Consider the following 13,144-nt stretch of genomic DNA (forward strand, 5'->3'; position numbering starts at 1 on the left):
AGAGGCAGAGGCAGAGGCAGAGGCAGAGGCAGAGGCAGAGGCAGAGGCAGAGGCAGAGGCAGAGGCAGAGGCAGAGGCAGAGGCAGAGGCAGAGGCGAGGATTTCTGAGTTCCAGGCCACCCTGGTCTACAAAGTGAGTTCCAGGACAGCCAGGGCTACACAGAGAAACCCTGTCTCAAAAACCAGAAATAAAAGAAAAAAGAAAAAAAAGTAATGTAAAGAAAATCGAGTTAATTTAGCTGCAATTTATTATGATTGTAGTTACAATCATAACAAGGTAGATAGATCTTTTAAATGATTTCTTCAAAGCAAACACCTTTAGAACAATCAAAGCCTCTTTAATAAGCACCTGTTTTTCTTGGCACCCTAGGCTGGCACAAGACTTTGACCCTGATAGCGTGGTCACTATTTGATTCGTGTGACTAGGCAGTGGATGGCTAACCACAGAAGCCTACTAAGCATACATTTTTTGTTCAGGTAGAGGTTAGTCTGACTTCAGAGCCTGGCATGAGGGTTCTTACCTGTAATCATAACCCTCAGAAAGTAGAGACAGTGGGGCTGTGAGTTCCAGGCCAACCTAGGCTATATGTCACAATATTGTCTCTAAATATTTTTAAAAACCACCACTCCCAAGTATATTTTCTGCATTGCTTGTGGAGAAGGACATCTTTTTTTTTTTTCTAGACGGGGTTTCTCTTTGTAGCCCTGGCTGTCCTGGAATTCACTCTGTAGACCAGGTTGGCCTCGAACTCATAAATTCGCTTGCCTCTGCCTCCTGAGTGCTGGGATTAAAGACACGTGCCATCACTGCCCGACGAAAATCATATTCTTGATTAGTGGGTGTTAGGGTTCTTGGCTATTTTTGACACTGTAATTTTAAAAATTTAATATGCGTCCCCAAAAGTGTGTCCTTCTGGTATTTGTATTTCTGGCTTAAACTGAAGGTGTTGGATCCAAAGCAGTATCACTGTTCCAGTAAAAGTGGAACCCACCACAGGGAACTTTAACTGTGAAATATTCTGACTTCTAATTTTATATTCCTGCTGAATGGTAACCGGAACATTTATGTATAGCAATTTTAGATTGCTTTCATTTGCTTATGTAATCTTCTCTCGATTTCATGAAGTCTTTTTTTTTTTTTTTTTTCGAGACAGGGTTTCTCTGTGTAGCCCTGGCTGTCCTGGAACTCACTTTGTAGACCAAGCTGGCATCGAACTCAGAAATCCGCCTGCCTCTGCCTCCTGAGTGCTGGGATTAAAGGCCTGTGCCACTACACCTTGGCTTCATGAGGTCTTTGGAGAGAAAGGAAAGAGAAGATCTTCCACGTGTTATTAGGAGCCCTCTGGCTTTACCATTTTTATCCCTGTGACATGCTCAGTCTTAGCAAGGATTCAGGATGCTTTTCAAGGCTTAGAGTGATACTTTGAATGGTTAGAATGAAAACGTGGGGCTGGTGAGATGGCTTATCGGTTAAGAGCACTGACTGCTCTTCCGAAGGTCCTGAGTTCGAATCTCAGCAACCACGTGGTGGCTCACAACCATCCGTAATGAGATCTGACTCCCTCTTCTGGAGTGTCTGAAAACAGCTACAGTGTACTTATAATAAATAAATAAATAAATAAATAAATAAATAAATAAATAAATAAATCTTAAAAAAAAAAGAGAAACTGTTTAAGAAAAACCTACACTAAAGTAGAAATTCAAAGAGAACTTGTTGACAAACAAGCTTGAAAGCATATCGGAGGCCGAAAAAGTTTCAAAGAAAATAATAGTCAAGTAATAAACAGGTTTATGAACAAAACAGCACGTTAATATCTTTTCTGTAACATGGCCCTGTGAAAAGTCACCTCCTTCACAAGAAAACTAAGGTGGCTGGTTGCCAATGAAACCTTTCTCAAGTTCTTCAGAATGAAGAAAATAAGCCAGGCCTGAAGGTTCTTACTGGTAATCTCAGCTAGGTGGCCCAGATAGGCTGTGAATTTAAGGCCACCTCAGGCCACTACCAAGGACCTCTCTCAAAAAGTAAAAGACAAACAAGAAAAGATAGGATGAGAGCCCACGGCTTTGTGGCTTGAAGCCCAGGCTCGCTGTGTTTTGTGATCGAACTGTGGGAACTAAGGGAGTGTACCCTCACTTAATAAACAAACCAGGATGACTGAAGGCAGGGAAGGAGGGCGATCACGTGTCCTAGGTGTTCTAAGTGAGCTCCTTTTCAGCAGGGAGAGGAGTCCTCTTTCTGTGCCGCCCGCCCGCCCCGGTTTCCTTGTTCTTTTACTTAGTTGCCAATCTGTTTCACTTTCCCCTACTCTCTTTCACTTTCTTTTCTTTACTTAGTCTTTCAAGTTGCTGCTCCCTGCTCCTCTTTGAAGGCAAACATTTTATTTTTTACCTCATTGTATGTTTTTTAAAAAATATAGACTGTGGGAGTGGTTGAGTTGGTTAGCAGGGGGAGGGGGAGGGGATAGGAGAGGGGATAACATTTGAAATGTAAATAAAGAAAATATCTAAAAACCAATATAGACTGAAACAAAACAATATTGTTCCCCCCCCCCCTTACATTGAGTGCCTTTTAAAGTCACATCACAGGTCATTTGTATCGTGTTTTATTTTGTTTTGTCAAAGACTATTTTGGAGATTCATAATTAAAACATTTAAAAAGGTATGCTTGAGAACTATCTTAAACACTAACAAAAGCAGCCCAAATTTAAAGTAAGGATTTCTACAAATAAAGAGATCTGTTTTTCTCTTGGGAGTCAAAGTTCCTGTCAATTTCAGGTCTATTTATTTATTTATTTATTTCCAGACAGGGTTTCTCTGCAGGCTTATTTATTTATTTATTTATTTATTTATTTATTTATTTATTGGTTTTTCAAGACAGGGTTTCTCTGTGTAGCCCTGGCTGCCCTGGAACTCACTCTGTAGACCAGGCTGGCCTCGAACTCAGAAATCCACCTGCCTCTGCCTCCTGAGTGCTGGGACTAAAGGTGTGCATCACCACGCCCGGCTTCGGGTCTGTTTAAATACAGACTGTACAATTAAAGCTGGATGCTAATGATCAATAGCACTGTCTACTTTGGGCCGTTCTCAGGCACATATATTATGTTTAGTGGTCGCAGGATCCTGAAGAACAGGCACTGTCATCTGTATGGTGAGGAGGAGGGTAAAACCTCAGTGTACAGAGATAACCTCAGGAAGAGGCTGGTCTGTTCCTACCCCTGTATGAATGCTTGGGTTCTTTGACTGCCTTTGTAAGGAGGTTTGGGAAAGTAAAGGGGTCATACACTTGGCTCTCCCTGCTTGTGTGCGTGTGTGTCAGTTGTATAATACCTCTGAAGTCCTCAGCTCTAGAATTCATTATTAGGGACACAAATCTTAGTTTTCCAAAGCTCTGGGGATAAGTCACTCAGGACCCTGGACTTTTCCCTGAGAGCTAAATAAAGATAAGTGTGTCTTGAAGCATCCCCTACAGCATCTTGTTCCCAATCATAGGCATTCAGTTCTTTCCTGGTGGTATCCCCACACGTGTAGCTGGCCCCTTCTGTATCTATATTTATTTATCTTCATTTGCTTATGTGTTTTTCTAGATAGGATTTGTCTGGGTAACAGCTCTGACTGTGCTGGGAATTAGCTCTGTAGATGAGGCTGGCCTTGAACTCACAGAGATCTACCTGCCTCTGCCTCCCAAGTGTTGGGATTACAAGTGTGTGCAGGCAGGTCCCCCTACCCCATTAAATACTTTAAAAATAATTTTTAGTTATTACATGGTGTGTGTGTGTGTGTGTTAATTCAATGCCTACATCAGACCTCCTGCTGTTGGAGTTAAAGGCAGTTTATAAGAGACTTGGGAACCAAACTCAGATCCTCTGGAAGAGTACTATGTTCTCTTAACCTCTGAGGCATCTCTTCAGATCCAAGTCCACCCTGTTTTATGCAATGCTGGGGGTTAAGCCAAGCTTTGTGCATGTAGTTGTAAGACCCCCAAAGCTGGGCCTCCGCTCAAGTCCCGGGATGAGCTGGCCAGCATCCCATGACCCGAGAGAAAACCACACCTGATGCAAACTGCGAGAGGTTTTATTATCAGCTAGCTGAGGATGAAGTCCCTCCGCCCGTGCAGGGCAGGGAGTGACAGTAGGGGTCTTTTAACAGCTAGCTGAGGAATTGGGAGGAGTTGGAAGGAGTTGGAAGGAGTTGGGAGGATTGGAAGGAGTTGGGAGGAGAGTTGGTTACACCTTCTTTCTGGTGAGGGGGAAGTGAGCTGCAGCCTCCTCTCCGGAGTCTATCTCCATGTCCTTGTAGGTCTTTCTACAATTATCGCATCTCTGGCTGTAAGGCTCAGAAACAAAAAGGCTTTTTTTTGCTGGCTATAGAGAACAAAGAGCTTCTTTCTGGCTGTATTTTTAGAGATCAGGGAAAACAAGCTTGGGGAACGTCCAGGGGCTTTACCTTCTAGGGAGAAACGCTCTAAGTTGGGGTCTCACATAGTCAAGCTCTCTACCAACTGAGCTTCAACTCTAACCTTCACATCCCCTTCAGTGACTTACTTGGAATAAGATTGCTGGTTCATATCACATCGAAGAAGGCATCCCTGAGGTTTGACCCCATTCACAGTCACAATGATGGAGCACTTTGCCCTGATTATGTCCTTGGTAGGTTTGAAGATGCTCTTTTTTTGGAATGGGCTACTTCCTGCTGAGAGATGACAGGGCTGGAGAGAGGCAGTTTCAGTCACAGCCACGATCCCTGTCAATGTTAAGGTCAAGTCCAGCCCACCACTGGACATATCTATAGTATATTGTGAAGGAAGGTCTCTGGAAAGTTGGCTTGCTCTGCACCAGGCAGGCTGGGGAAGGGCAGCTACAATCCTAGTTTTCTTGGACAGTAGCTGGGCCTGGACTGTACAGCTTCTTCTTGAGCTCATGCAGCAGGTCTCTGCCCTATGTAATTAAGTGAGATGCTAAAGAAACCAACAGGGAGGAAGCAGGTAAAGAAGAGACTCTTTTGCTGCTTGTCCTGGTATGAATGCTCACACCACAGCTGCCAGGTCAGAAGAGCCCCTGCTGTTTATCTGGAGCTCACCATTTGTATGTAAAGAGTGTGGACTCCATCTCAGAAGACCAGGAACTGAGCAGATAAGCAGGGTAGGAACTCAGTCTGCTAAGGGCAGTGGAAGCCAGAGACATTGATACCTATGGAGTGCTTCTCAGAGATTTCCCACTAAGGTAAAGCAGGGACTCTAGACTGTGTTGAAGAAAAGACTTTGAAGAGGAGTCAGTATGAAGTTTGTTAAGTTGAGCCAGTTGAGGTTTATTAAGATGTGATAGAATATGTTGGCCAGTTGGTCTGTCCTGGTTGGTGAACTCCAGTTTCAGTGAGAGATTCCATCTCATAAGACAATAGAAAACACAATTAAGGAAGACACAGGGGATCAACCTCTGGCCTGACATATATGTGCACATATGTACACATGAACCAGCAGCACACATACAAAAAAAAAAAAAAAGTAGAAGTCACTGGAAGACTATGACTGAGGTCCCACATGGCCATCTTATTATTTGACTCTGTAAGGAGGAGGGGAGATGGGAGCAAGCTGGTAATGAGAGAGCAATTATATAGCAAAGATTGAGGACTGAGCCCCAGCCCCAGAGGGAGCTTGCTAAAACAGTACAGGGGCTCAGGTTTCCAATGCAGCACTCTATTCAAGGGCATAATGCTGAGATTCAGAAATGGGGCAATTTCTCATAACTGGGTTCTTGGCACTGGGTTGGACCAGCCTGAAGTGAAGCCTGACTAGCCAGCCAGTTTTCCAATTGACTGCTTTCTGTGTGTAGTCTTCAGGAATCTGTTTAAGGTTCACATCCACATGTTATCTGTCCCATACTTTTCCCATTACCCTTCCTGATGGTTGTTACTGGGCTCTATGGGGAGAATGTCTGATTCCTCCCTGATTTATAAACCTGGAGGAGACATCCAGTGGTTAGGAGTATCCAGTGAAGCCTAGATGACAAATGTACTTCTCTGCTGTAATGCTATCTTTGTTCTGATATCAGTGAGCATGTTCTTCTCTGGCTTGTTGTTACTGAAGGGCTACTATTTCTTACTTAGACTCGGAATAATCTCAGAGATACACCTCTGGGTATTTCTGAGAGAACTAAAGAGGAAAGACCCAAATGAATGTGGGTGACTCCAGTCCACGAGCTGGGGGTCCCAGACAGAATGGAAAAGGAAAAAAAAAGGCAGAAAGTGATCTGATCCCTCGCATTCATCTCTCTCTGCTTCCTGACTGTGCACACAGTGTGTGAGCTGCCTCCTGCTCTCGATGCATGCCTTCCCTGCCAGGATGGATTTCCTCTCTTACTCTGAGCCAAATTAAAGTCTTCCCTCCTTAAGTAGCTTCTGTCATGTGTTTTGTTATTGCAGTGAGAAAAGGAACCAATACAGTTACTCTTAAAAAATTTTAAAACATTTTATGCTATGAGTGTTTGGCCTGCATGTATGTTTGTGTACTACATGTGTTCAGAGGCATCAGAGGCCAGAAGAGGGTATCAGATCCTTCAGGGCTGGAGTTAACAAATGATTATGAACCCTCCACGTGGGAGCTAGGAATTGAGCCCAGGTCTTCTGGAAGAGTAGCCAGCACTCTTAACAGCCGATCCATCTCCCTAGCTCTCCTCTAAACACTTGAATTGTGGTAAAGAGCATAGAGCTAAAGGTTACCATCTGAACCTTTTCAGATGGAGAGTTGTTTCATTGCATGACATTGCACAATGAGCACACCAGTCCTCACCCTTCACCCCAGAACTCTTCATCCTGCAAAACTGACCTCAGATACCCATTAGATGTTCTATAAGTCTCCATCCTCCTTGGTCCCATCATGCTGCATTCTGTCTCTACAATTGTGTTTACTTTAGGTACCTTGTGTGAGTGGAACCATACATCATATGGCCTGTTGTGACTGGCTTATTTCACTTAACATAATGTTTTCAAGGTTTATCCATGTCCGCTCCTATCTTCTCCCTACGTAAACCTAATGTTTGTATAGCACATTTTGCTTATCCACCCATTTCTTGCTGAACACTTACTTGTATCATTTCTATATTTGTTGTGTTTACTTACAGGAGTGTGAGTGAAGGCTTACTAACAGAATCAGAGATAACTTAAAGGCAGTTGCATGTTGACCCCGGCATGGGTGATAGCATCTGAAAGCTACTACTCCTCTCCTCTTGTTTCTCTCTCCACCACCCCAACGTAAACTTAACAGTTACCTTATCTTCTTCTTCCTCTTCTTCTTCTTCTTCTTCTTCTTCTTCTTCTTCTTCTTCTTCTTCTTCTTCTTCTTTTTGTTTTGTTTTTTTTCGAGACAGGGTTTCTCTGTGTAGCCCTGGTTGTCCTGGAACTCACTCTGTAGACCAGGCTGGCCTCGAACTCAGAAATCCGCCTGCCTCTGCCTCCCAAGTACTGGGATTAAAGATGTGCACCACCACGACCAGTTCCTTTATCCTCTTTTTAAGGGTTTCATGAAACTTCTCTTACTTGGGGTTTTTCACCTCTCACATTGACTTTAAGCTGTTAATTCGCTATTTTTCACTATCCCCTCAAACTGTATATTGCCACTTATGAGGCACTTCCCTTTTGGTAAGGTACAACATACAGAGGTAAACATGTGGAACTGCTGGGTGCAGCAGTGAGCTATAAGGCATATAGCTGTAAGAAACCAGGGGCAAGAGATTGGCTCACAATATGAGCCAGATTCGTAGCGCAGACACCCTTATATGCCCTAGCAAGAACTTTGAGCTCCACCCTCCAGCTAGTGGGGATTGCTTATGGATTTTAATAAGAGCATTGGGACCAATTACAAGATTACATGTGGGGTCTTGGCTGCCAATGGGCCTCGGAACCTTTGTTTTGATGGAAGCAGGAGGGTCTTAGTAAGGGTTCTGTTTTCTCTTTAGGTTTCTGGGTGGAGCGCACGCCCGTGCATGAGGCGGCTCAGCGGGGTGAGAGCCTGCAGCTTCAGCAGCTGATTGACAGTGGAGCATGTGTTAACCAGGTCACTGTGGACTCGATCACACCCCTTCATGCAGCGAGTCTGCAGGGCCAGGCCCAGTGTGTGCAGCTGCTGCTAGCAGCTGGTGCCCAGGTGGGTGACCATTCGGCATTGACAGCCACCTAGTGGCAGCTCTGGGGGTTGGTGGGACAGGCTCAGTAGAGCATTAAAGAAAAAAAAAAAAGTCTGTAAGGTGCTCAAGGATGTGGATAGACAGGTTGCTTAGGGTACTGAAAGCCATGGGAGGAGGCGGGATGGTTGTTATTGACCAGAGGAGGTTCTCGGACGGGGCGCTTTTAGCAAAGTGGCTTAGCACAGCTCTGCTCTCAGACGACCAGGTAGACTCTTCTGTGATTGCCTGGGCCCTGGGCTGAACAGCTGCTGTGTAGGTTTGGTTGTGTTTGTTTGTTTAAGGAAGTCGACTAGTTGTCCTTTTTATTAAAAGATGAATAAGTGCCAAAAGGTGGCCTGTTGCTTTAAGAAGTGTAGAAGGAAGGAATCCCTGTGTAGGTTTAACAAACAGAGTTCTTAACTCCAGGATATACAGTGTGAGATGCTGACATAACCTCTGGTGTGAGGCAGAGAAAAAAAGGTAACAAAACAAACTTCTGACCTGGCTGCCTTTGCTAGTGTGCACATTAGCAAAGCACAGGTAGATTTCGCTGCTGGTGGTTTCCATTCTGCAGGTTATCTGCCTGCTTAGCAGAGCTGGCAACATCTTCGCTGTCCCATGTGCCTAAGGAGAACACAGGACTCTGGTCTCTAAGCTCACCATGTGAGGGCAGAGTGAACACAGCACACCATCTACCCTTCCCCGAAGCTTGATGGAACAAATGTCACAGTTTTCAGTGTGAACCCACAGAAGCCTAACTTGGATAAATTCTAAGTGTGTCTTTCCAGTTTAGGGCGTTGGCTTCTTCCTGGCCTATGGTTTTCCATGAGGCATGCTAAGCAGTCTCTAACATTTTCTTTTAGTCAAAGCTCAACTTGAAATCCATCTTGAATCTTGCTTCCCCAACCTCAGGCTCTCCTTTCTGCCCTATGTTTATTATTTGCTTGGGGGCAGTAGTGAGGGTGAAGCAGAGTTTTTTCCTGCTCTGGGCAGGAAGAGACCCTCCAATGAGAGATTTCTATATTTAAGAGGCTCCTACATTCCTACCCCAATCCATGCACCTTTCTCTTTGAACTTCCTCCCATGGCTTGTTGGGGACCAGTGAACTGATAATTTTAAGATATTATCTTTGCAATGATGGACCTACATAAAGATTACAAAGCATCATTGCACTCACTTGCCTAACCCTTGGACATCTGCTTCTTTTGTTGTTTGAGGTGGACGCACGCAACATTGACGGCAGCACCCCTCTTTGTGATGCCTGTGCCTCAGGCAGCATTGAGTGTGTGAAGCTCTTGCTGTCCTATGGGGCGAAAGTCAACCCTCCTTTGTACACAGCATCCCCGCTACACGAGGCCTGCATGAGCGGTGAGTCCATGTGTTAAGAGACCAAAATTACCCAAGTACAAAGCGCTAAGAGCCCAAAGGAGGAGGCCTGTATAGATACCAGGTGTCACCAGTAGAATCTCTTGGTTCTTGTCTCCTTCCTACCCCCCCCCGTTAAAGATTTATTTATTTATCTTATGTATATGACCTACACTGTAGCTGTACAGATGGTTGTGAGCCATCATGTAGATGCTGGGATTTGAACTCAGGACCTCTGGAAGAACAGTCAGTGCTCTTAATTGCTGAGCCATCTCACCAGCCTAGGTTCTTGTCTCCTTGAAGAAAATAATTCAGCCAAGAGACATAAATAGTTTAAGGAGAAGTTCACTTATCAAAGCTAATTGAGAACAAACACTCCACAGAGAGATTGGAATGTGCCAGCCCAAAGTATGGGCAGCCCAGAGAATTCTGAGGTGTGGATCTTAAAGACGGTTTTTATGAATATTTGTGAGGTAGGTGGCATATTTTCCTCCTAAGCTATGGTGAACCGACATACTTTTCATTTTAGGATACTTCTCCTTATGGTCCCCTAAAGGGGGGGAAAACCCACAAAAGAAGGGCCATGAAGAGTTACCAGCCACTTCGTATATTGAGATATAGCTATTTTCCCTTGGTTTCTTGATGGGCCACTGTACTGGCTGGTTTTGTGTGTCAACTTGACACAGCTGGAGTTATCACAGAGAAAGGAGCTTCAGTTGAGGAAATGCCTCCATGAGATCCAACTGTAAGGCATTTTCTCAATTAGTGATCAAGGGGAAAGGCCCCTTGTGGGTGGGACCAGCTCTGGGCTGGTAGTCTTGGTTCTATAAGAGAGCAGGCTGAGCAAGCCAGGAGAGGCAAGTCAGTAAAGAACATAATCTCCATGGCCTCTGCATCAGCTCCTGCTTCATGCCCTGCTTGAGTTCCAGTCCTGATTTTCCTTGGTGATGAACAGCAGTACGAAAGTGTAAGCCAAATAAACCCTTTCCTCCCCAACTTGTTTCATGGTCATGATGTTTGTGCAGGAATAGAAACCCTGACTAAGACAGCCACCTTTTCAACTGCTGTTCATCATGGCTACCATTTCCAGTGTGTGTATTCATGAACTTCTTCATCTTTTCCCCCACTTTTTTCAAGGGAGTTCTGAATGTGTGAGGCTTCTTATTGACGTCGGGGCCAACCTGGAAGCCCACGATTGCCATTTTGGGACGCCTCTACATGTTGCCTGTGCCCGGGAGCATTTGGACTGTGTGAAAGTGTTGCTCAATGCAGGTATGTTGCTGTTTGCCCAAGCTACTATTTACCTGAGTGGATAACTTAGCTGCACAATACTAGCAGATGGCTGGGTAGCAGAAGCAGATAGACAGGTTCTTCCACTTCACAGGGAGATCTTGGCTTTGGCCTCTGTGTCTATGAAACTGGAAAAGTAAAACTTATTTTCCCATGTGTTGGGAATATTCTCAATAATGTTTTTATAATGCCTGGTATACAGTCATTGCTCAGTAAATGCATCTGATTACTGTCTGTCTCTGTGTGTGTGTGTGTGAAAGAGAGGGAGGGAGGGAGGGAGGGAGGGAGGGAGAGAGAGAGAGAGAGAGAGAGAGAGAGAGAGAGAGAGAGGTATATGGGTGCCTGCAGAGTCCAGAAGAGGGAGGGTATTAGGTCCCTGGAGCTGGAGTTATAGGCAGTTGTGAGGACAGCATTTCTCAGTTTGTCAGCACATTACACTTTAAGGCTCTTTGGTAGCTTTTTCAGAAGAGTGAAGTCTCCTTTCCAAGTGTCACCAGTGTACCTCCCCTGACACTCCACTGGCTTAAACTAGGTCTTATCCTTATAGTCCAGCTTTGTCAAATTTAGAAGGAAAGGGATTATACTACCCTGGAGCTATGGGTGGGTCTGTCTTCCCCAATTTTTTCATTGTGTACTTTTTCATTGTGAAGTATTTCCATCCTGTATAGAAGCTGAGAGAAGTAGCATGGTCCCGTGGACTCACATTAGCTTTACAAAATCAATGAGATTCTAAGCTACTGAGGCTGAGCCATAAACCTGTTGGAGAACCTAAGAGAGCCACATTCCACATCTTCTGGAAAACATTCGGCAGGTGCTTGTGCAGTGACGTCAAAGGTCCTGGCTCTGCTGGCGGATCTATGACATATATGAAGTGGTCATACTGTACTCCACAGGTGGACAAAGAGGTGGCTGCTCCTTTCCTTTTTGTAGGTAGAGATGCTGAGTTAAGGAATTAGATTGTTAAGGAATTAGATTGTGTTTGCAGAGGAAGAGAGCTGGTGGGATCAAAGTCCACTTGTTAAGTAACTTTTCACCTGATCACTAACAGTAAATATTTAAACTCTTCTGGAAGGGTCCAGAGGTGGCAGATGTGGATTAATTACACTTCCATCTCCTTGGCAGAGCCCATGTTCCTGGGCACTGGGTCACTTGTGCTGATGGCCCAGGTTTGTGGCCATTTTCAGCTGTGTGCTAGGGTGTGTTAGGGCAATCCTCACTTCTCTGGCTTCTGTTTTACTCCAAATCTCATTAATCCTATTTTGTTTTGAAGTGAAGATTTTGGTAATGAGCCAGCTTTGACTTACTTCTTTCTCTGAAGCATGGGATTGGCCAGAAGAAGCTGGTTGTCTTTGATATGTTAATTAATATCATATAATATTAATCTAGAAATATTTTGAGCGGATAGACCAGACAGCAGACCAGGCCAAGGTGGTTCTACATGGGAGAGGTTTATTGAGCAGGGATAGGGGGGTGGCCGAAGCGGGTAAAAGGGCAGAGAAGAAGAAAAAGAGAGAAAGAGGGGGTAGAGAAGAAAGAGAAGAGAGAGAGAGAGAGAGAGAGAGAGAAGAGAGCAAGGAGGGGGGTGATTCCCTAATTTATACGGAAAATGACATCACACCGGTGAGGGTGGGAACTGAGCCAAGTGGATTGTGGAATTGAGGGTTGTCCTGGCAACGCAGGTCAAAGGTCACATAGTTAGGCCGAGGCTTGGAGTGTCCTGGTGCTAACAGTCTTACCATCTCCCTGCTTGGCCAAGACATGAAATGACCATTGTGCCACAAAGTCCCTCTCCCGACATTCTTTCCTCATCTCCTTCTGCTACTGCTCCAGCTTTCTAACAAAAATTCTGTTGGTGTTGGCGGGTCTCTTGCCGCAGTCTAACCTCTATTGGGTCTCCTATCTGTGGGGAAGAACTTTCTGGTTGCAGGTGAGCAAGGGTCAGCGAGAATTGACAGACAGACCCAGACGTGAGAGAGTGTGCTAAATCTGAATGTATTTTTGTCCAAACAACGCCAGACTTTTAATACAGAATTAAAACAAGAAATCCAGGTGAACACATCCGTCAAGTTATGTTGACACAAAACAAAAAGAATCTTTTGAAAGATCAAGTTACATTGACACAAATCAAAAAGAATCTTTTTAAAGATGATGGGAGCCAGGCTGCGTTTACCACTGAGCATAGGAACAGCTCTTAATTAAAAAGATCAGCTAGGTGAGGGTGTGTGTGTGTGTGTGTGTGTGTGTGTGTGTGGTGGTGGTGGTGGCGCACACCTTTAATCCCAGCACTCGGGAGGCAGAGGCAGGTGGATTTCTGAGTTCGAGGCCAGCCTGGT

The 13,144-nt window shown here is 44.7% G+C and overlaps 1 protein-coding gene across 1 annotated transcript in view; it reads left to right on the top strand.

Moving 5' to 3' along the window:
- Positions 1 to 13,144, top strand: part of Asb13 (ankyrin repeat and SOCS box containing 13) — a 19,190-nt gene that overhangs the window by 1,168 nt on the left and 4,878 nt on the right. The window contains exons 2-4 of the mRNA XM_021180263.2: positions 7,950 to 8,137; positions 9,374 to 9,524; positions 10,659 to 10,793. Coding sequence (XP_021035922.1) covers positions 7,950 to 8,137; positions 9,374 to 9,524; positions 10,659 to 10,793 — 474 coding nt within the window. The remainder of the gene's footprint in view (positions 1 to 7,949; positions 8,138 to 9,373; positions 9,525 to 10,658; positions 10,794 to 13,144) is intronic.

This window comes from Mus caroli, chromosome 13, assembly GCF_900094665.2.
Source record: "Mus caroli chromosome 13, CAROLI_EIJ_v1.1, whole genome shotgun sequence".
Taxonomy (NCBI): Eukaryota; Metazoa; Chordata; class Mammalia; order Rodentia; family Muridae; genus Mus; species Mus caroli.